The sequence below is a fragment of the Pipra filicauda genome, unplaced genomic scaffold (genome assembly GCF_003945595.2).
Source record: "Pipra filicauda isolate LSUMZ 115617 unplaced genomic scaffold, ASM394559v2 scaffold72_size3293161_pilon, whole genome shotgun sequence".
Taxonomy (NCBI): Eukaryota; Metazoa; Chordata; class Aves; order Passeriformes; family Pipridae; genus Pipra; species Pipra filicauda.
The window spans coordinates 3112669-3137308 of NW_024104898.1; the positions used below are offsets into that span (position 1 = coordinate 3112669).

Below are 24640 nucleotides of genomic sequence, written 5' to 3' on the forward strand. Positions count from 1 at the left end.
CCAATATTATTACCTTGATATTTTTTCATGCAAATGATGAAAAATTATGTATATTGGATACAAATAGTGCTCTTGCTTTTTATTTATGCTTTTACAGTAACTAAGAAATCATCAAAACCTTTTGTTTTCCACTGACATAATAAAATGGGTTAAGCAGTTTTTCCATTAATTGTCTTTAAAATACTTAAACACTCATTAGAAAAAGTTAAACCCAATGATTTCACTTTTCAGAATTTAAATCACATTTCCAAATGCATAAGCAGTTTTTTGCATTCTTCAGGTAAGTTGCAAATATATCTCTGAGGCTTTATTCTGGTTCTTTTTTTTTTAATTACATGGTGTTTCTTAAATGCTTTTAAAATGTCAGCACAGGAATATAGAAGATGGAAAGTACATCAATAACTTTCCAACCTAGTTACTGGAGTGTACCTGCTTAAAACTCCAAAATAATCAAAGATGTGTGGGAGGATTTACAACTGACTAACACAGCTGTAATATTTACTATATGAATTACCTTTGCTTACAGAAGAATTTTGGGAACACTTTTTAAAATAGTCATCTGTAAACAAGGTTTTGAATGTCAAATGTTTAAATAACTCATAAATATGTTGGGTTTTGCAGCTTATGAGTGGCCCATTCTTGAGCAATCTACAGAACTTTGCTAGGGATACAATCAATGATGAGACAGTAGAATTAGTCCAGCCTTACTTTGAAATGGAAGACTATACACTGATGAATGCTAAAAAGGTGTGTGGCAATGTGGCAGGACTCCTCTCTTGGACACAAGCCATGGTGGTATTTTATGGTGTTAACAGAGAAGTCTTGCCTCTTAAGGTAATACAACATCTCTTGCTTTGTGTTTGCTCACCATGTAATTTAGTTGAGTTTAATTTAATAGGATTCTACAAATATAGATATAGATAATTTTATTCAGACATAATAGCCTGTGATGTTAGTGGCTAAAGATGATAAGAGCAGAAAAAACTGTATTCTCTTCTTGATTCTAGGCAGAATGCAGAACAAAAAATTAGCCTAGATTAAATTTATGTGCTCTGGTTTACTGTGTATAGGAAAGGTGTTTACAGTCTTTGTTTTTATAATGTTATAATTACTTTATAATTGTTTTCAAAAGGTTGTACCAGGATCTTCATTCCTTCTCTAAAGAGTCCTGCAAACAGAGCTTTGCAGTTATTTTACCTTCTTTGCTTTCACACAGTAACTTAAATGCAGTGGAGGACTGTTATCTTGCCCAAACATTGACTTTCTGCAGAGATTCAGAGCTCACATCAATAAAGGAGCTATGTTGCAATAGTAGGAAGCAAATCGAGTAAAACATTTTTAAGAGTAAATTTTACTTTATTGTGGGTGTTCTTTTTCATGTTTATGAAACTCAAAGGCAGTGATTTTTGGTTCTAAACAAAGATTTTCCCCTAAATGTAGCACACTTAAAAAAAAAAAAAGAGCAAAGCATAAGTTGATTCCAAACATTTTGCACATTTTTGTCTCTGGTAGAAGAGTTATTTACAGAAGCAACAATAATACAGATGAATGATTCAAAAATAATTTCATTAATTTCCTGCATTTACTGTAAATATGACTTTAGGAGCAATAGGAAGATTCACTGTTTTAGGACTATTGTTTTATAGTGGTTCAAAGCAATACTGTTACATGATAAAGGACCAATCTCCTATTGTGATTGCTGGTCACTACAGAATGTACAAATAAAAAAGAAAATAAAACATATCGTCAAGTAAGAAGACTGAGTGATTGTTCCTCTAGTCTAATCAATATATACAGATCAGAAACTTTGCCTTCTTAACCAGCTTCTTGAAAAGTAAATTTTTCTAAAGGAATGTTGACATTATATAGTAGGAACTCTATTGCTATTTAACAAAAAATCTTATCTGCAGTCCATATGTGATATAGTTTTCAGATTAAATGTTTTTGATATTTATATAAAAGTTACTTTGATGTATTATTGTCTCATTATTCCCAACTAAGCAGGCTTAAATAGTTCATTGATTTATATTCACATCTTATATGATTGTTGTTTTAATATTTCTTCTCTTTGCAGGCTAATCTGGCAAAACAGGAAGGTCGCCTGAAAGTAGCTAATGCAGAAAAAGATAAGGCTCAGGCGGAATTAGATGAAAAGCAAGCTGAACTGGATAAAGTGCAGGCAAAGTTTGATGCAGCAATGAAGGAGAAAATGGTGAGATAAAAGTATTTTTGTCTTATGAAAAATACTAACATACAATACTGTCAGGATTTGCTGCAAACACACATTCATCAGCTACCTTGAATAGCATGGATGAGATTCAAGTATAAGAGATTTAAATCTATATTCTCTTCTATTCCCTTATTTCGGTGAATAGGAGCATGATACACAATAGATGCCCTTAAGAGTTCTCATGAATGAGTTTTAAATAAATAAAATAGCAATAATAAATATAAGAAGATGAAAAAATATAAAGTAACTCTAAAGTTTTGCCTTTTTTGATTAATTTATGTAGGACATTTTTTCAATTTTAGGACTTGGAGAATGATGCAGAAGCATGCAAAAGAAAGATGCAAGCAGCCTCTGCGCTTATAGATGGACTGAGTGGAGAGAAAGTTAGGTGGACTCAGCAAAGCAAGGAATTTAAGGCTCAGATTAAAAGGTATCAAATTCATTACAGAAAAAAAAAAAGAAAATACATGTAAAAATTGAAGCGCTAGTAAGCAATTTAGTAGCTTTAATGGTCGTACATAATTTTCTTCCTGGAAATCGTAATATAGCAACACAATCAAATGAACTATCCTGAAATCTGAATTTTCCTCCCATAAGTGAATACATGAGTGCTGAGTGCTTGTATTTCAGTTAAGAACAATACCTCTGATTTTGGAATTTACTTCCAAAGAGATTGTTACTAGTGCTGTTATGTGCCTGTATAACAGCTGCTTCTCCAGCCCCCTAATACTGCACGTCATTCTAATGTCACTGGGGAAGTAAAACCTTCAGATAGGCTCAGCTTCTGTAGAACACTTATGTCACCAAAAATTTCCTGTGGGGAAACTGGGCATTTCTGGTGAGGTCTACTCATTCTAATAGAACTAGGTTTGTATCCTTGATAAATATTTTATTGCATATATATTGCATATATATTGTATATATGCATATATTGTATATATTTTTAAGAAATAAACAGTTTTCTTGCTTCAGTTATGAGAGAAGAAATAGTTGTCATCAGGGTTTTATTGTTTTGTAGTGTTTTCATATGATACCACTCTTAAGTTTTGCCACAAAAATACTTCGCAAACACAAAGAAACTATTTGTTTAAAATCTTCTTGTATTTCAAAAGCTGGTTGTCTAAATCAATAGGAATTGAATTTGTAAATCACCTTTTAATTATGATTTTGTTCCTTTTCTAGACTTGTGGGAGATATACTGCTCTGCACAGGCTTTCTTTCATACTGTGGACCTTTTAATCAAGACTTCAGGAATCTTTTGCTTAAAGATTTATGGGAAGCAGAGTTGAAAGCTCATAAAATCCCCTTTTCTGAAGATTTGAACCTCATTTCTATGTTGGTAGATCAACCAACAGTAAGTTCTTGGTGCTTGGAGGGTTGAATTTCTATTAGCATATTCTGTAAGTGTTAGCAGAAATTATGCTTGCTTTGAGCAGAACTATAATCCCCAATATTCTCAATATTGCTGTGCTATGTAGTTTCAAATGCTCTTGGCAATTTTCGCTAAACATTGGAGTGTTGAGCAATGGGTTAGATAGGTAAGAAAGTTATAAATAAGTGACGTATAAAATTAGACCATTCCCAGTAAGCACACTTTTGAGTACCGTATTTTAAGAGCCCATCACCACAGTTATACATATCTTGTTGTGGTTTTACCTCAATCAGCATCTAAGTACCACTGGAAAATAAAATTGGAAAAAAAAGATAAACTTCTTGGGCTGAGATAAGATCAATTTAATAATTGAAAAAATATTTATCAATAATAATGTTGATACTACTACTACTACTAATAATGCAACCCAAGAGGAACAAGTGATGCACAGTAGAATTTCTCACCACCTGCTGACCAACACCCAGCCCATCCTCAAACCACAGTCAAGCCTCTTTCGGGTAATTCCCTCACTGAGCATGGCATTCTATGGCCTGTTTGAGTCAGCTGTCCTGGCCATGCTCCCTCCAAGGTTTTTGTGCACCTCCTTGCTAGTAGAACATGAGACACTGAAAAGTCCTTGACTTAGGGTAAGGACTGTGCTACTGAGCAGCAGCCAAAATATCAGTATTATCAACATTATTATCATACTAAATAAAAAAAAATACAGCACTGTACCATCTAATAGGAAGAGATAGAACTCTGTCTCAGGCAAAACCAGGATACTTCTAAAGCAGTGGGTTTGGTTGCAATTTTAAAAAAGAGTGCATAAAGTCTTTTCATTTAATGTGAATGTATGAGAAATCAAACAGAGAGCAATGCCAGAATCTTAAAGTTTCCTTCAGTAAATATTAATCCCCAAAAACTCTCTTAGCTTGGTTTTCTTTTAATTAATCCCAATGTTTAATTTGTCTGTCAAACTGTCTTTTGACATCTTTACACTTTTAAAATATATTTTTTATGATTCTATGTAGTTAAAAAGATTGATAAAAATAAATTCCCAGAAATATTTTTACATCTACATTAATAATTTTTCAGCAGGTTTAGATATACATCCCCTTTGGCTTGATGTCCCTATTCTTAGAACAGTTGTAATTGAAGGATAATTCTGGTGATATTTTATTCCAAACTACCTTTTTTAATTTTTTTTTTTACTTTGTTCTTTAGATTAGTGAGTGGAATCTTCAAGGACTACCTGGAGATCATCTCTCAATTCAGAATGGTATCATTGTCACTAAGGCATCTAGATACCCACTTTTGGTAGACCCACAAACTCAAGGGAAAACATGGGTTAAAAATAAAGAACAGGATAACGAATTGCAGGTAAACAGAATTTCAAAGAAATAACGTGCTCTATTGTAGTCCTTCAAACATTATTACTTTAGAGGAGGTTTGCATTTGAGTCAGTGTAACCTGAGATAACTTTAACATGTATGGAGACTGACAATTATGTAGATGCATCAGCAGGAAACTTGATAAGAGCTGTAAATCCCACTCAAGGACTTGAAAAAGACCAAGACCATATAACTGGTATAAAATCTATCAAGAAGCATAAAAGAGAAGGAAGTAGCCTTTTGTTCAAAATTGGTGAGTATATTCCCTACACAAAAGAGGGCAAAGACGTGATAAGTACAGCAAAAGAGTAAAATATGAAATCATTAAATGAGAGTAAATTGGGCAACTATTAGTAACATTACAGACAAAGGCAGGATAAGTTACAGCTCTGAAAATGTAAGCAAAGCTGTTCAACTGATGCAGTCCAGAATTTAGAACCTGAGAGGATGTTCATACGTGAAGTTATTGCTACAAAAAGAAATTGAGGACAACCAGCTGAAACCAAACCAAATAAAAATTTACCTGTCCTAACATTGCTGCAATCTTCATAGCTCTTTTATAGCTTAATCCAACAGGGTAAAATGTCTGCTCATGAAGTATAATATAGAAAAGTTCATGTGTCATCATTTGCATCACAAATGAGTATTCCCAAGTGATATAGCATGAAGAAGGGAATCTGCATTTTAAAACCCTTAACCTTAAATGTTGCAAAACTCTTATATCCTGAATATCAATAAATTTTGGAGGATTTAGTATTAGTTAATTATATATAGTTTATTTATGCAGGTTTTATGAATCCCATTTCATGAAATGTCAGTCTGGGTTCAAAATATTGTAACAGCAATTCATTTGTTAGACTGAATTCATATTTCTGGAAAGAATTTCTCAACACTTCAAAGCTAAAATCAGAAAATCTAGTTCTCGGGACATAGAACAGAAAATTAAAAAACAGGAATCAAAAATACACATAACATCTTCAATATACAAAAAGCTGTACCAGTTTTATTTGGTACATTATTACTCTCACAATGAAGTTTTGAGGATTCGATTACAGCCAACCTTTTTATGGTACTTTTCATTGTACACACAGGAAGTATTTCTGCATAAACTGCTGCATAGTCAACACTTATATTATTTTCTTTAAAATGCAACTAACAGAAACAACGGAAAAAGTTTCCATTGTTAGATCTGTGATTTTCATGTAAGACTTTCAGGAAATGTTTTTGCCCTTACACCAATTTCTAATTTGCTTTTTGAGGTAACAACTCTGAATGACAAGTATTTCCGACAGCACCTAGAAGACAGTCTTTCACTGGGCCGATCACTCCTGATTGAAGATATAGAAGAAGAGTTGGATCCAGTCCTTGATAATGTATTAGAAAAGAATTTCATGAAATCTGGATCTGCATTTAAAGTTAGTAATCAAACAAAAGAAGTGGAATAGGTAGTTTTGTGACAAATGATATTTTACCATTCTTCCAAACCTCTGCTGAATCAGGTAAACTTTGTATTCAGTAAAGTGTAAAGAATCAAACAGAACTAATAAAATACAGGAGACAGAGCCTCAGCTGTATAGTAAGTTGATGAGTCTAAAATTTGAGTTTAACTCCTAAAGTTATCACTGAGGATTCCAAACTGGAACAAATTATTTTTATCCTATTGAACGCTTGAAATATTTTCTCTTGATTTTCACACTTTAACAGAATTAATAGAATTGAAAAGATCTCTTCCTAATGGGAAGCACTGGTTGTGGCAACTGCAAAAATCTTTAATCAGTTTAAAGCTGTTTTCTGATGGAACAAGCCAAAAAGCACAAAGATTTATTAATAATATTTATTCCCAGCCTTGAAAAATCATGAATCTTTCTGACCATCAATAGATAAATAAATCACTCCCAAATCTTAACAACAGATCCCTTTCAAACATTCTGAAATAAAATGAATACACATGCTGTATTATTTCTAAATAATGTATTGTAATGTGTATGTGTGTGTATATATATATATACATAATGTACATATATGTATAATAATGTAATTTATTTTTATCAAATAATCTTAATTAAGTGCCTGGGATATGAGAGAGAGGGTCGACCAGATTGCTGATAATAATGAAAGTAAAATGGTTGCTATTTTTGTGCACTAGTTTTATTTTGAATGTTAGTGCAAATATGCTGAAGGGAGTAGCTTGGTCCTACTCCTCTGTAAAGCAGTTATTTGAAGTGGCCTTGGAGGCTCATATGTTGGAGCCGCCTATGTCCCCCCACCGCCCTATGGCAGTGGAGTTGGAACTGGATGATCTTTTCCAACACTAACAATTCTATGATTCATATTATGATATACAGTAATCAGATTTCCTTGTGCACATGCAGCTTTTTCAGTTAGACTGCTATTTTGGAATATCTTAACTCTGTAAAAATTTCTTTGGAAAACTCTGAATAAATTTTGAATTGCTTTGGAAAAATTCTTTGAGATCTGCTTAATTTTGATAAAGATAGAATTTATCTCCAATAATTTATGTTACATTGCTGGATCATGCAATTCCTCTTTTTTTCTTGAACACAAGAGAATAATGATTTCTACAAGGGTCAGCAGTTTCTTCTATCTTCATTCGAGGTGTAATTAGAAGCCCAAAGCCTAAACCACATGGTTCTGAAGCTGTTAATCAGAACCCACAGTGAAAGTAACCCCTATATTTAGCTAGAGGGAATGCTGCATTTATAATATACTCTATGTTTGGTCATTGGCTGATATTTTCATGACAAATTTGAATTGTTAAATAAAATTCCTCTCTTTGGCATTTCAAATAAGGTTAATTTTTTTTTCTTGTCAATATTACTGTGTTTAATAAAGCTCCTTTTCCTCTGTTTAATATTATTTGAACTTACTCCACAGGTGAGAGTTGGTGATAAGGAAGTAGATCTTATGAATTCATTTAGACTCTACATTACTACAAAGCTACCTAATCCTGCTTTCACGCCTGAAATTAATGCAAAAACATCAATTATTGATTTTACTGTTACAATGAAAGGACTTGAGAATCAGTTACTGAGAAGAGTAATACTTACTGAAAAACAGGTAAATTAACAGTACACATAAGCTATAGTGATGCTTAATTTATTCTTTTTTTTCACTCAACATGTTTTGGTACGTAGGGAAGATGAAATGTTCGAATGGGTAAAAGATATCAGCCATTTTCTAAAATTTTATTCAGATTCGGTATAGACATTTCCAAATAACAAAAATACATCTGGAGGCCCTTCTACATATGACTGTCAGTATGACACAAACAATTAAGCACAGGTATTTCTCATGGATAAGATATGTCATAAGATACTGAATAAGGTCTGCTTAAAAAAAATTGCTATTAAAGCAACCCAAAGATACCCAAACCAGAAAACTGCACGTTTTGTGACCGTAACCAACTCTTCACCTGTATCTTCAATCACAATTCATGAACTTGAAAAATCAGAACTGAATTTTAAGTATCCCTCATAGTTGTGGTCCATAAAGTGTCATGCCATTTTCTTGGGTTTTAATAATAGGAATTAGAGGCAGAACGAATTAAACTCATGGAAGATGTAACTTCTAATAAGAGGAAGATGAAAGAACTGGAAGACAATCTTCTTTACAAACTAAGTGCAACCAAAGGTACTGTATCAAAGGATTATTCAAATTAGGCAGATTAAACTGATTCACACTAGAACTTTTCCATACAGAAATTGATTTATCCATCTAAGATACAATAAGAGAACATCCAGTGGTAGGAGAATGAGGGGTATGAGGGATTTAGTACTATAACATGCAGCTATATACAATTCTAGACACTTAAGTTTAACATCTAAACAAGTTTTGTGAAATAAATCCATTTTTGAGAGATTTCTGCCCCTCAAATGACATAAGATATCTACCTGATCATGGGCAAACTCTTAACCCATTGAAAATGCAAAGTAAAATGGGTTAATTTAAAATGGTGTTGAAAGTCTTTCACAATACATTAGGAGCCTGAACATGATCCATTACTATCTCAGGTGGAAAAAGAATCTGGTAACAGTAAATTGATCAGTGACTGCTGGAGATGCATGAATACTGTTGAATGGCCATTTCCTTTAGGACCCTAGGTCTTCTTTACTTTGAGTGTACCAGTGAATAGACTTCAAAATAACTGAAGTACTATGTATGAGTATGTATTTTATGTATGTATTTTTAGCATTATATATCCTGTTTTATCTCAATTTTAAAACCTTTCTGTAATTCAGTAAATAATTTCTATTTGTTATTAATATTTCCTGTAATTTGGCCCTTTTTTATGTATATATGAAATGAAAAAATTATTATAAAAATGTCCTAAACATCCATTATTTTACTTTTTAGGTTCATTAGTAGATGATGAATCCTTAATTGGTGTTCTGCAAACAACTAAGCAAACAGCTGCTGAAATAGCTGAAAAGTTGTCTGTGGCAGCAGAAACTGAAGTGAAGATTAACACTGCGCAGGAGGAATATCGACCTGTTGCTACCCGTGGAAGCATTCTTTATTTTCTTCTTACAGCAATGAGCATGGTCAATAATATGTATCAAACTTCACTGGCTCAATTCTTGAAGCTATTTGATCAATCCATAGCCAGGTAGGAAGACACAGATTTTTCCTACTATTCGGATGTTTGCCTTTCCAATGTATTTGCTGCTATTAACACGGCTTTCTCTGTGCTTTGTTTTCATGATTCAGATCTAAGAAGTCTCCTGTACCTCAGAAAAGAATCTCAAATATTATTGAACATCTTACCTTTGAAATTCACGCATATTCAGTTAGAGGCTTGCATGAAAACCACAAATTCCTCTTTACCCTCCTCCTGGCATTAAAAATTGATCTTGAGAGGGGACATGTGGAAAACAGAGAGTTCCAAACACTCATTAGAGGTAATTTTTAAAAGATGTGTTATGTGTAGAGCTAATTCAACTTTTTAAATTTTTATGCCATTTCGAAGTATGATTTTTTTGGCTAAATCGTTTCTCCCAACAGTTCTGTGGGAGCTGCCTCTGTCCTTACGCCTGCTGTGGTCCTGTAAAGATAGATGCAGTTCTCTGTCTCACTTCTACCTCTGCCATTTAACCTGCCTATGTTCTATCCTGAGATCAAGATGATAGTTCTGGTTTTCTCCGTCAAGCTGTTTATTGTATATTTTTGTATTATATTTGTGTCCCTATATTATAAATTAGGTGGTCCTTTTTGATCCTTTGCTTCTCTGCTTTGATAGAGCTGAATAAAGGTATCTCCTCAGTTCCCAGAATTGCTCCACATAAAGTTGAAGACGTGCTGCAAAGTCTTTTATCAGTTTCAGTTTGAGCTTTCTCTGACTTTTGCCAACCACCTGACATTAACTTTTAGAGAACATAAGGTGTTTCTGTGGCCCAGCTAACAAGGTCTGCCTCCTCTGTACTCTATGGGTTTGTGCCTCTCCTGAAAAATGTGATCAGGATTGCTTATGTGGAGGTCCATATGAAACCTGTATGAATTTTACAGTGTTCAAATGAATCCTGCAGAGGTCTGATGTCAAAGTAGTGAACCCAGATTTGAAGATAATTATCTGTCTTTAAGCAATCAAATGGATAGGAAACAACCTTAAATTCACTTTCTGTTTTGCCTTTCAGTTTGTCGTAATGGTTTTATCCCTTGAGAATGGTATCCACCTACCAATTTACCACAGGTGTCAGGCATGCTTGGAATTTTTTCAAAATTAACAGACTGCTTTAGTGAGGCATTAGGCAAGGAATCATATTTCTTGGCTTCTCAGCTCATGGATTCTTCTTTTGCAGAGGAAAACATACCTTGGACATCTGAAGCAGAATGTGGTCACCTCTTTTTAACTGATGAGAATCTGTAATAAAAATACTTCTAGCAATTTTTGTCTAGAACATATGATTGCAGTTTCCTGCCAAGCTTTAGCAGAGGTGATTTGATAGTGAGAAATTTTTCTGGTGTATAAAATGACACCAAAATAGCACCATATTTTCTTTAATTATTCACATTATATTAAATAAGATTGGGAAGTAGGCAGACACCCAGCCAATTTGTCCTGGACTCTTAGGTATCTTATGCAATGAATGAATTCTTCATTTTTCCTCTTTGGATGAACAGTTCTTTGTGCAAAATGAACATCCTGTTACCAAACAGCAGCTGAAGAAAGGATTTATTTGGAAAATCAATCTCTGTTCCTCTTCTTTCCATTTCTTTTCCAAGAGATTTCATTGCTTATTATCAGGGGATGTCTCAGTGAAATAAGCATTGCTATTTGAAATGAAAAGGTCTCTAAAACACATTGTTCAGCCAGTCTCAGGAGATTATCAACTTTAAGTCTTTCATTCTGCTAAAGTACATAAATTGAATTTCATTCTATTTGCTGTGTTCCATCAAAGCTAATCACTAGACCCTTCCAGAATATTCTAATGCTATAGCTTGAAGGTAAATTTAAGTCAGCCAGACTAAAAAAGCAGATCCCCAAATTATAGGAAAATAGCCTCCTAAGATAATGGTGTAGAATTTTTATTAAAGCATTAGGAAGGAAGAAAATCCAAAGATATGATAATATCTAAGGAGTTAATTGATGATTTTGTAGGTATCTTGACACATAGATAAGCTGTGTCCTTTACCAGTAGAAAGTGAAGGACTGACACAAGTGAATAATACTAACTTCTCTAGCAGATGTATTTTACTAAGAAGGTCTATAAATATTAGAGAGCATGGTACAGAGGAACTGCAAAACATCTTTGACCTAAATAAAAGACAGAAATATTGCCAAGTATGGTACTTTGTGGACAATTCATGATTAAGTCTTCAAATTAAGGCAAATCTTTTGGGATAAAGTGATTATGATTCTCTCACAGAATTCAAAAATTTGCAAAAGTATTCCTGTTGGCCTATGGTACTAAATTTGAGAAAGACGTGATTCTGGTATAGGGTATCATTTTGCTATAAAAATGCCAATAATAGGTTACAGTTTTGTGTTAACACTTTTTGTTATCTCTCTTTGATTTCCATTATTTTAGTTTGTAGAGACTACGAGGAAGTTCTGGGATCCATACATGGGTCACAGGCAGTTATTTCAAACTATATGTCCTAATGACAAAGACATAAGAGGATATGTGAGGGAACTTTTAACAAGTAGTTACAAGAAATGAAGGAAAATCAGTATTTACATCTCAGGTATCATGAAGAAGCCTTTCTCTCTGTGGTTACTTCAGGTTACTGAAGCTTGTCATCCCTGAGGTGAAGGGAAGAAGAAGAAAGATTGCAACAGAAGGAAAACTTTGTCATAAAAGCAAATTAAGTAACTTTACAATTTTGGATTACGTAAATAATTTGGATTTGTTTGTAGGGACTCCAGAATCTTGAACAAGAGTTTTGGCCTTTAGCTGGGCAGTAGGACTGAAACTACTTCAATAGTTCATGAAAACATTCATATAATATATTAATCATACAAAATTCTGTTTCCTGGTTATATCTCACTCTATTCATCTGTGGAAGAAAGCATTGCATAAATTTTTATAGATGATGAAACTTTTCTCATATGCCTATGACTGGCAAAGTGAAAGCTAATACAAAGAAATAATTTTTCCGGCATCGTATATTTAACTTATCAATATAAAAATTATTAACCATAAGATTTTAACAGGATTTATCAAAATATTATGTATGTATATTAATAACAAGAATATAAAGTACTACAATGAGAAACATGTTGTTTAGAATTTTGTAATTCTCATTCTCCATTAAATAACTCTGCCTCAAAAAGTTAAGGTCTAAGTATTTCCCCAAAAGTTAAAACTTCCCTGAGCTGTGCTTCTCCCCACTGGTATACTAATGTCCAGTTCAACAAAGTGATTCTTGTGTTTCTACTCAAAGATATACAGGTAACTAGGAAATGTTTAGTCTTTCTCAATAATTTTTTTAATAACAAAATTAGTGTCTAAGAAATTAATATTCTCATTCCTTGTTATTTCAATGATGTTTCTCCATTTTTTTCCTTCTTGCTTTCATGATTCATTTTGTCTACATCCTATTCATGGAGGTGGGTGCACGATTAGAAGGATCTCTGTGTTTAAATAATAATTAAATTAATTAAATAATAATAATTATTCTATTATTCTATAGAATAATTAGTTTGTAAGAAGTATTATTATATTAATTGAAAAAGAAGTACAAATATATTTATGTATGTATATTTTGAAAGTATTGAAATAATTATAGCTCATATATATATAGAATATGTATATTCCCCCACATGCTTACATATTTTAAGTGCTTAAAAATAATAGCACTTATTCCAAGGTGGGTTTTTAGTCTGTTTGTTACAAATTGGTGAAATTTGTTATACCAGTTAATAAAATGAATAATTGATCTTAGTTCTGGGGGGCACTGTAACACCATCCTCTAGTTTTTCCAAGAAGTAGCCTTAACTAATTTGTGGAGGACAGGGAAAGAGACACCTACAAGAAGAAAAAAATTATGATACAAAATTAATCATGATAAAAAGTTAAAAGTTTGTCTGTTTAAAATTGGATTGCAGTCTTAATCCTAGAGGCATTCCTTTCTATTTCCTCTTCTTTGGCATATCAGAGGATGTAAAACATCCTCTACTGTCCTACTGGCTGTTCAACTATTTAAAATAATTCGTACTGGTCTAGGATCGATTGATTTCATTACTCCAGACTTTTTCTTTTCTTGTTGTGCGTGGGGTTTTTTTTTCCAATGATCTCAGGAGAACACTTTGCTAATATCTATGATATTCTTTAGATATTATAGCTATGTGTTTCATTAGAAAAGAGGTAGAAGTTTGCGGTTGAGAAGATAAGACTTTCACTTCAATTTCTTTTCCTTTTTAGGAATAGTGAGATAAAAAATAGGCTAAGGGAAGGTCTTCAGAGGAATATTTTTATCTTTCAAATAAATACAAAATTATCTCTAGCATATTTTCAGCACAAATGAAAAGGAACAGAGATTATTAAAATTCCCAATACTTGAAATACAATCAGTATCATAGTATAAACTTACAAGAACAAACTGTAGAGAACTTGTGATCTAAGATGAGAGGCTGAGAGAATGGGAGTTGTTCAGCTTGCCGAAGAAAAGCCTTAGAGGCGATCAAATAGTAGCCTTCTAACAACTATGAGAGGTCTATTAAGAAGACTGAATTATCCTTTGATATGAAATAAATGTTAATTACACAAGAGTACAATTAGTGTTCCAGAAAAAAAACTACTTAGGTCAGAAAACATAATTTAAAAAGAAATATCAAATATATCTTGACTCCTGGAATATCACGTGTACTTCATCAGAATATTTTTATCCACAGGAGGTGCTGCTTTGGATCTACAGGCTTGCCCACCCAAACCATCCCGCTGGATTCTTGACATGATATGGCTAAACCTAGTGGAATTGAACAAACTTCCACAGTTTGAAGAAATTATGGATCAGGTGATATTTGCTAGTTATGGTTTTAATGTTAATAACCAGTTTCATCATCATAACTGTACTTCCAATTTTTTACATTTGGAATGCACCAGAGATGTAGTTAAAAACAAGGCCAGAGAGGATGCAGAGTAATGGCACAGGGATCAGCAATTAGGTAGCATGAGTGGGGGTATGTTTATTTGCTCTGCATTTGTTATCTGCTTTACTGTATTTTGTATTATAGTAATTGAGGTAGAAAGAGGAGAGAAGGAACAGGAGCAAATAACTAGCAAAAAAGGAAGGCAGTGAAAGAGAAATAAGTAGAAAGGATAAAAAGGTAGAAGTATCAAAGTGGCTCATAAAATTTATCTGAGTGTCATGTTCTAAGTTGCAATGTCTTCTGTCTTAAGTCTGGTATATTTTTCCAAGTAAATTGTTTGCTGCTTGTTTTTAAATACTCATTTCCATTCCAAGGTTAACATGTCATTCAGATACGATGAGCTAGTTATAAACGTATTATTTATTTTACTGAGACATACATGAACTTATATGCACATAAGCTTATGACATGTTCAGTTTGGTACATTTATCTTCTTTTCAGTGTAGTTAAAACACTTCCTAAGCATTTCTTGTTCTGTAACTCCTAAGCACTTCATGTTAATCAGGCTGATAGCCAGGACAGTAAGTTCTTGCTGTGACAGCATTGGTCAGCCAAGTCCATTTTGTGATAGCATTTCTTGCCCTGAAGAGTAGCAGAGATTTTAGCTAAATGGTTATCTGGAAATGATCCTGGCTGTTTCCTAGCTCTGTATCAAGGCAAGATCTAGATGCATACCAGCCCAATTCCTCCAGTTTTTGGTTTCTGGGGGTATCAAACTAGGATATTGAGTTACGAGAAAGTTGGATGAACTTTAGTTCGGTTGTTCACTCTGGGTTGTTAGGACACCAGAACCCTTTCTAGAAAGGTCCTTTCACCAGGACTTTCCTAGAATTGTTGCAAACAAAATTTTAGACTCCAAAATATTTAGGTGACCATGTTACCCCCAAAGGCCTCTGTTTTAAAGTAATATTTTACCACTATCTTACATTTTTCATATAGTTGCAAGTTGAAAAGTTACACTTAGGTGATTTTAGTAATAGATAGGGATGGAATATGGGAGGAAGCCAACTAGGATATCAATAAAAATGCAAATATGGAAATAATATTTTTAATAATTATTTGCATCCAGTAGATATGCTGTTCTATTTGACTTATCATATTAAATACAACTGTATCATTATTCATTTAGATAGAAAGAGAAAATTAGTTAAAGTAAGAAAAAAGAGCCTGAGAATGGTATGCCCAGGTCTCAAAAGCTTGCCTGTGCTTTTCTTTTTTTCTTGGTATTTTAATTTTTTTTCACCTTTAAAAAATAAGTCCTCCATTTGCAGATGCCTGACTTAATTTAATATACACATTTTTTTTAAACATTTATCAGTGCATTCCTTGTTCTCTTTCCAGTGATCTGAGAATACTGTAGTAGCTGACCCTTCTCAGTCACTTCATTATATGCTCAATTGCATTTTCACTATGTTCTGTCCACTGGTATCCACTGGTAGGTCATGGATTCTAAGAGGTGCCTAAAATTGTGATCATATTTGTGGTCAAATTTATTCTTTGTCAAGTCAAAAGTATACTAGAATCTATTACTTTTAATTTGTGATTCTTGGCTGGCTGGACTGTACTGGGACAGATTTTACTGGTCCTCCTCATACTTTGTGACCAAAAGGAATGAATTAATCACAGTATGTTCCTCTTGTAGTATAGAACCTTCTGCTAATTATTGATTTTTCTCAAGTAGCTGCATGTGTTTGAGAAAGAAATCCATGGATAACTGATTGGCTTTACAGCCTGTATCTTAATACTAATTGTAATATTTTAGTTAATACTATTTGTAATATTTTAATAGCAATTCATGTGGCATATGTCTTAAATGCTATAGACAATGTTACTTGTAATATATCCTAATATAATAACAACCTCTCGTTAATAATACATTTACAAGGGGATTTTACTGCAGCTGAAATATATTCATATGTCTGTTAATGTAATAAATTTAGGTAGCAAAAAACGATAAGGCATGGAAAAACTGGTTTGATAAAGATGCTCCTGAGGAAGAAATCATACCTGATGGATACAGTGATTCACTTGATACCTTTCGCAAGCTTTTACTCATCAGGTGAGTGTCTTCAGGCATTTTGGGAAATTACGCAGTTGCATTATGTGTCTCAATCTATTGGTGTGCTATTACCATAACAGTGTAATTTTAATTATCTCTGGTTGACATTAAATATTATTTAATTCGCTCACATGAAATATGATTTTATTCACTTCAGAGCTATCCTCTGCCAACTAGAGTTATTTATAGAAAATATTTTTTATAGCTTTGCTTTTATGTCATGATAAATGGAAACTGGGAACCACATTGCAGCCTCCTGTGAGAAGCACATGGAAAAGTTGAATCATTCAAATAGTTTTCAATTTAATTTCTTTTAAAATTAACTATTTTAAATAGCTTTAAACAAGTAATTTAAAAAAAAATAAAGAGAGAAAGATTGTGAAAATGGTATTCCAAAGCCCCATGTGAAAAGTGTGCTATAAATTACTTCTTTTGCATCGTGTAAGATCTCTGTGGCAGAGCTTGGGATAAAATGGATTTCCACAAAGCAGCATTCAGCTGCCTTATGCATGAGATCATATCTTCCTACACTCATTGTATACTTTCCAAGTGCTGCAACAAATAAATCAGAAACACTACAAAAACCCCCAGCAACATTATTTACTAGACCATGATTTGTTTTTGGAGGAGATTCAACCTGTGCAGTAAAAAAGGCTAGAATCTGATGGAAATACCATATTGTTGTATGCTCCACACCCTAAAGGGGGAGGCAAGCACCTAAGTCTTAAGTATTTAAATAATAAGTTATAAATTGAAGTTTTTTGAAGTTATATATTTTATCCAAAAGTAGTTTGTTTGTTTTTTCCATAGGAAAAATACTCATCCCCAACACAAATGCAATACAGTGCAAAAGATTTGAATCTGTATCCTAAAAGACTAACAGACCTAATGAATCATTCTGCAGAATTTTACTAAAGGGCAAAAACAATCTCTTACATTTCCCTACTTGTGTTCTCAGATACAAAAATTCTGTTTAAAATGGAGACTGTCCCAACCTTATAAAGGTACCTAGAACAGAAAATTCCAATGCAAAATTGTAAGCAACTGAAAAGTCACAAGTAGAGGGAAGACTACCAGCTCTGTCTATTACAATATCTGTAAAGACAAACCTACAAACATATATATGAATGTGTGTATGTATATATACATATACATATATATGTATACTATAAAAAAACCCCTCTAGTTGATAAAAATAGAATTTATAATTTAAGTCTGGTCTTTGCAATAGAAAGAGGCAGTGAATTTTTATCTTTGTAATTTCTAGGTCTTGGTGTCCAGATCGAACACTTTCCCAAGCCAGGAAATATATTGCAAGTTCCTTGGCTGAGAAATATACAGAGCCAGTTATTTTGAATTTAAGAAAAACTTGGGAGGAAAGTGACCCACGAACACCTCTCATCTGTTTTTTGTCTATGGGATCTGACCCAACTATGCAGATTGATTCCTTGTCTAGGAAGCTTAATTTAGGTATGAAAATAATTATTCATTGTCATATATTAAGATACAGAGGGGTAATGTAAGTAATTTCAGTAATATTTTTTTCTGAGAGGTATTTCTTAAACTCTTTTGTACTCCTTTTTGTTCCTGAACTATCATCTTAGAGATAAATAATATTTTAAATAAAAGACGATATGCTGAGCATCATTCCGTGTGAAGTTAGACAGTAATGTTTTCAGTTCTATTTTTTTTATAAACTGTTATCATTCTTCCCAGTGATGATAACTTTTTAAATCCCTATCTGTCCAACAGCTCATTTTTTAAAAAATTTTGTTAGAGTGACAATTTTCTTGTTTTAACTCTAAACTGCAGGTAATGTAAAAATCAGCTTACAAGATTACTTTGGAAAAAAAAATACCCACAAGATCTGCATTTGTATATTCTGGACTTTATACTATATAGAAGTTTTGAAAAGTTGTGCATACAAACTGAGTTGGAAGTAGTTAGATATATTCTTTATATTAGTCACATTAGTACGTTCACAAATGCAATTTTACAACAATGCATTGTGCTCATTTATGTGGCTTCATTATGTACATGTTGAGAAAAATCTATGTTCATATTTCAAATGCTCTAGCATCATTAAAATTTAGCACAAATTCACATTGACAATAGTAATATTAGTCACAGTTTTTCACTTCTGTAAATATTGTGGATGTATATTTCAATGTTATTTTACAAAATTTCAGTATTTAGAAAATTTATACATTATAACCTAATATGATGATGAAGGGATTCTACTTTTGTACGTATATATTTTTGCATAAAATGTATTTAATTGTGATGTATTTGTATCACTGTTTTTTGGACTGAATTGGAATTCTTACTTTTTCTCAATGTAAGTTCATTAATTTTATATTGTCAAATATGTTGTAGAATGTAGGACCATCTCTATGGGTCAAGGACAAGAAGTTCACGCACGCAAAATCATAGAGGTGTCAAAAGAACAGGTGGGGAAAAAACTCTTTAGCACGCAATCTCTTTAACATTTTCACCTTACTGTCAGGCATATCTCAGGGTGAACACGTCTTTTTAAATGCTGGAGTTGAAAAACATTCCCCTGGGGGATGTGTATGTGACAGTGAAGTCCAAGTCAATACTTCTGGCAGCAGTGCTACTGAGCAGCATTTCAAAAGCAGTGCATTCCTTACTTATCACTATACTGTTTTCCAAGGGTAAAATGACATTGAGTCCTAGTCCTATCCTGCACATCCCACTTTTTTACTGGAATATTTTTTTCATTTTTTCCCCTCTCCTGTAAGAAATACCTAGATATTGCATAGCTTCTACTAGATAAAATGACGAGTGCACACGAAGTTTAAAGTTGTAGAAACATAAGGATATGCCTCCTCCTAATAATGCTTCATATTCTCCTTACACCTGTGCTAGTGAGAGCACCTCTTCCTCACCACCATCTGGTGTCCATTATTTGTTTCTTTAATTGTCAATCCTTTGGCTTTTAGTCTCAAGGATGTCTAAGAGTTTCCAATCAATATATAAGAATTTTTCTCTTAAATTTGATATTGTATTTTGTTATGGCAGATGATATGCTCAAACAGTAAAAACACGAAAAACCTAAGTAGCAGCTAGAGAAAGATGGTAATTGAAACCTCAAATACAATGTAAAAGTTACAGCGTACAGGTGGGACCTTCTGGTCAGCTGGACACTTCAAAGAATTGTGTACAGTGTTGCAAATGAAGACATACAGCCATAGTTGCCTGAAAACTCAAAATATGGCCTCTATTTTGGAGGCCTAGAGTATCTCCACTAACAGAGAGCAGAACATGAGTATTGGAATATAGATATACACCACTTTACAAAAAGAGAAAAAAGAAATCTCTATAGCAAATGGCATTTTTTATTATGTGTAAATGCACTCATGCATCTCATATTTCTTTGTTTGTATGTCTAGAATGGTCATTTTCAACTTCCAATTCATTGCAATGGTGAAAACTGGGTCACCCTTCCTTTCTTTTGCCCTTAATTAAAAACAAGAATACTCTAAACAGCATTCCAGTAACAATTTCTGAACTACATGCCTAAGTGCTGCAAAGATTTTATGGAGGGAGGTGTTATGTGAACATCAGATTTGAAATTACAGAACAGAATAGTGAATATGAAGACAAATATCTGTCTGGGTGTTTTTGTATCTTTAGCCAAGAGTATATAATATGACTAAAACTGCTGTGCTATCTTACAGGTTTTTTTCAAATTTTTCAAATTTTCAAAAACTAGGTCTGATTCATTCGTAAATGTAAGAAACTGATTAAAGAGCTCAAAAAAGTGGATCCCCATAAAAGAAAAAAAAACCCTCCTTTTTTTTTTATATCCATCAATTCACCATATATATTTCAATTATATTTTGTCACCAGAAGTTACTGATTTCTTTTTAAATGAGCTAAAACAAAATTGCTGAAATGAAATTACAAACTGTAATGAAATCCACACATCACTGTTTAGAACAGATTAAATCATGTCCCATTTTAATATCGGGCTTCTGATTCATCAGGCTTCAAAAGTGATGCTATAAAAGCTGATTGAATTTAAATTCATAAGCAGAAGTTCAGAGAGATAATAATCAAACAAGAGCTTTCATGGAATTTGAGAGCTGAAGAAGATCAAAATAAGCTGAGGTTGAATTTCATGCAAAGGCTTTTATTGCAGATAAAATAATTACAGTTAAAAACTTTCAGAGTCTTATTACCACCTTTCTACACTTACTTTAGATTATGTTATTAACAAATCAGTTTTAAAAAAAATATGTATTCCAAAAATTTCAGCTGTTACTTTTCCACTCACATTCTTTTGGATCTGATGAAGGATTGCTTATCACTGGTGTTTTGCTGGGAGCGTACAGGAACTACTTCTTTTTGCCACTAGATAGCACTGATACTTTACTTAGAATATTGAGTCTGGTGGAAGTAACTTCAGCACTAACTTTTCCTATTTGATTTAGCTGTGCCAATATCCCAGCATATCAAATGATAATACATATTCAGGAACAGAACAAAAGTAAAAAAAAATTACATGGAAAACCAAATTGATTTTTCTATAGACCGTTGGGTTTAGTGTTATAAATAACTTGTTCTAAATTGTATATGGTAATAGTTGATATTATTACTTAGGGAGGCTGGGTGCTACTCCAGAATTGTCATCTTGGACTGGATTTCATGGATGAACTACTGGAGACACTTCTTACTGCAGAGATCCAGAATGAAACATTTCGAGTTTGGATAACTACTGAACAACATCCTAAATTCCCAATTACGCTGCTACAGGTTTGTTCAAATATTTAATTCAGATACTTCATGCCATCAATATTATTCAAATTAATCCTGTAAATGGCAGTTAAATAAATGGAGGGGGAAAAAACCAAAACCCAAGAAAAAATGGACTTGTCTTGCAATGCGAATTTTACTTTAAACAGGAAGGTTACACAGAAACACTTGAACAAAAACTATTTGGCTTTACTTGTATCCCTTTTTGCCCAACCAGATGCCTTGTGAGCAGATTAATGCCCACAGCTGCTCTTAGTCTCTTACAGAAAGAGATTCCAGATTCCCTTATCTGAAATAAAGTGTAAATGGGACAGAACACACATGGATAGCACATCTCAGAGAACATCATATACCAGGAAGTAACCTGTTTTTCTTTGGATGAACTATAAATAGCTGTTCTGTAGATCTCAAGGATATATTTTTCATCAGTACCAGGAAAATTGTCTAAACTGTTACAAAGTACATTTGAGTCACTGATGGTGGTTCCCAGCACTCTCACAGTGGGTGATAATGCTACCTAATATCTACTGTAATAGCTGTATGTTGACACTTCTGTGTTCCCTTTCCTCTTAAAAGCAGTGGAAGTCTCCTTAGTGTTTCTCATCTCTGAATAAAAATAGATACCACACATGATATCTAGGATGAGAAGGGAAGAAGTGCTCCTTTCTTGAATGAATCTAGAGACAACCTCCAGTAATAAGTGTCTTGTCACCACGGACTGTGTATAGAAAGGTAGCCATATGGACCTCTTATATTCTCTCAACAGCAAATGAACTCATCCTGCATCTTCAAGGGTTTTATGAACAATGAGGTATATAAACGTATGGTTTGCTAAAAGTGAAACTAGAGAACGGAGGGGGTTGCTAGATGAATCCTCACTGTATTTATCTCAAATGTTTCAAATGTGATTTCCCAGTCTATAGGGTCACATTACCTGTTAAAAAGTTAACATATTCAGGGGTTCCAGAAAATGCATAACTGGCAAACCAAAGCTCCTTCTCAGAAGAAGGGAGAGAATAATTTGCTTTGATTTTTTTTAATATAGAGCGTTCATCAAAAACTGAACAGGATATCCTTTGAAATGTGGAAACACTGATTTTTGAGTGTTCCCATTCAGTCCAACAGTCACATGAACACAACACATAATACATATGTGCAGATAGGTCCTTGCCCCTGGGCTGCCTGACGTTTACTACCTTTTCTGTCCATGCTACCACGTTACCCAAGCCAGATAGACAAGTACATATTGTCAGAGCAAAAAAATTCTTAGTTTTTACTTGGTTCCTCTAGCATTTGTTAGTGTCTCAAGGAACAGAGATTCTGGTAAGGCCAGTCTGTGTCTGAACTAATAGGTTGAAGCGTGTCCCATGAACATTATCCAGCACTGGAATGCCATAGCACATAGGGGTAAGTAGTTACAACATTCTCTGACATGAAAACCTGTGCTTACTAGCACTCTTCCAAATAATTTCCAGGTATGGTTTGATGATTAAAATTTTGTAGCCACTATTCCCATTAGGCAGTTTGAATGAGACTAAGGGGCTGTGACAATTTAGTATCACAAATGTGGATTCAATGCCTGCTGACCAGAGTCCTTGGGAATATTCTCTGGTAAATCTAATTTACTGCTGTAGACATAGCCACAGAGTCCAGAGTAGCTACTGGAACACAAAGATCTCAACTGAGAAAAGGTGAGATTTCTTAGTACTTACTGTGAAGTTCTGGGATCAGAAATACATGGTTTTTGTCATATATGCTGGATAGTTCTCTTCTATCATTCAGTCATTGAATTAGGGATAGAGAAACTTTTCCTTCTGAAAAACATGGGGACTGCTTCCAGGTCATTGATGAAAATTCTCAGATCCATGGACAAGTGTCAGTGATGGTTCTGACCAACATAAGTTAAAGGTCTATGTTCAAAACCTTTTGTGGCCTAATCTGGTATGACCGGAGAAGAGAAGGCTCTGGGAAGACCTTATTGTGGCCTTCCAATACTCAACGGGGCCTTTAAAGAAGATGAGAACAGATATTTTAGCAGGGCCTGTTGCAATAGGACAAGGGGTTCTGGTTTTAAACTGAAGAAGGTTTGATTTAAATTAGATATAAGAAAGAAGTTATTTACAATGGGGGCAGTAAGGCAGGTTACCCAGAAAGGAAACATTCAAGGTCAGGTTGGACAGGGCTCTAACTGACCTGATCTAGTTGAAGATGTCACTGCAGGGGGTTCAGATCAGATGGCCCCCCCTTAAAAGGACCTTTTCAACTCAAACTGTTCTATGATTCTATGTACTCATTTTATGCAGTTTATAGCTACATATCTACTTTATCTCTGCAATGCTTCAGCTATTTACGTTTTATTTATAACTAATAGTTTTGACATTTTCATGCATTGCTACTTGTGTTTCAGTAAACAAACCCAAATCCTTTATCTTTTTCACATGACAGATTGCTATAAAGTTCACAAATGAACCTCCCCAAGGTATGCGTGCCGGATTGAAAAGAACGTTTTCTGGAATTAGTCAGGATCTGTTAAATGCAAGCAACCTGCCTATGTGGAAACCTTTGCTTTACACTGTAGCTTTCCTGCATTCTACTGTTCAGGTATTTCTTAAAAAGTTTGCAAACAGTGTTATAGTATATGGAGTCACTTTTTTAATAGAGTTTCCTGAAAAAACACATTCTGATATTTCTTGTAGTATCATGCTGCAGGGCTGAAGCTTTAATTTCTATAATCTATATTTCAAGGTTCCTTATTCTCTTTTTATTTTTTATTTTTAAATGTTAAACAATTTTCATACTATGAGCATTTAGAATTTGTTTTTTTTCATCTAACTTTGTCTGACCAAAGTTAGTCATTTGGTGTAAGGGGAAAATTTCTCTTTCTGTAGTGAATAGAAATAGATAAGCCCTCTGAAATAGAAAATTAGCTGATCTGTCGCAGCTGTCTTTCTCTAAAAGTGAATATTTTTCTAGAGGTGTATCACTCTTTCTGTCCACTGATTTTAAAGACAATCCAGATGCCTAGCTTAGAGTAGCTGTCTACTTTCTAGATGGCTAAATTTAAATAAAATTCTATCACTCTGCATCTAGTTTTTATCTTATCTGTGTCAACGTGTTTTCTACATTAATTCCAATGTGAGAACAATATCTATACTTTGTATTTTAAAGATATATACATTTTGAGTTCATAATACATACC

The 24640-nt window shown here is 33.5% G+C and overlaps 1 protein-coding gene across 2 annotated transcripts in view; it reads left to right on the forward strand.

Annotated features, from left to right (window-relative positions):
• Window positions 1-24640, forward strand: part of DNAH8 (dynein axonemal heavy chain 8) — a 128461-nt gene that overhangs the window by 90409 nt on the left and 13412 nt on the right. For both annotated transcript variants that reach the window (XM_027735071.2, XM_027735072.2), the window contains exons 70-85: window positions 622-834; window positions 2075-2212; window positions 2533-2660; window positions 3413-3584; window positions 4827-4982; window positions 6253-6408; window positions 7889-8071; window positions 8539-8644; window positions 9368-9620; window positions 9722-9912; window positions 14346-14467; window positions 16544-16662; window positions 17930-18132; window positions 19039-19112; window positions 21289-21441; window positions 23887-24042. In XM_027735071.2, coding sequence (XP_027590872.1) covers window positions 622-834; window positions 2075-2212; window positions 2533-2660; window positions 3413-3584; window positions 4827-4982; window positions 6253-6408; window positions 7889-8071; window positions 8539-8644; window positions 9368-9620; window positions 9722-9912; window positions 14346-14467; window positions 16544-16662; window positions 17930-18132; window positions 19039-19112; window positions 21289-21441; window positions 23887-24042 — 2523 coding nt within the window. The remainder of the gene's footprint in view (window positions 1-621; window positions 835-2074; window positions 2213-2532; window positions 2661-3412; window positions 3585-4826; window positions 4983-6252; window positions 6409-7888; window positions 8072-8538; window positions 8645-9367; window positions 9621-9721; window positions 9913-14345; window positions 14468-16543; window positions 16663-17929; window positions 18133-19038; window positions 19113-21288; window positions 21442-23886; window positions 24043-24640) is intronic.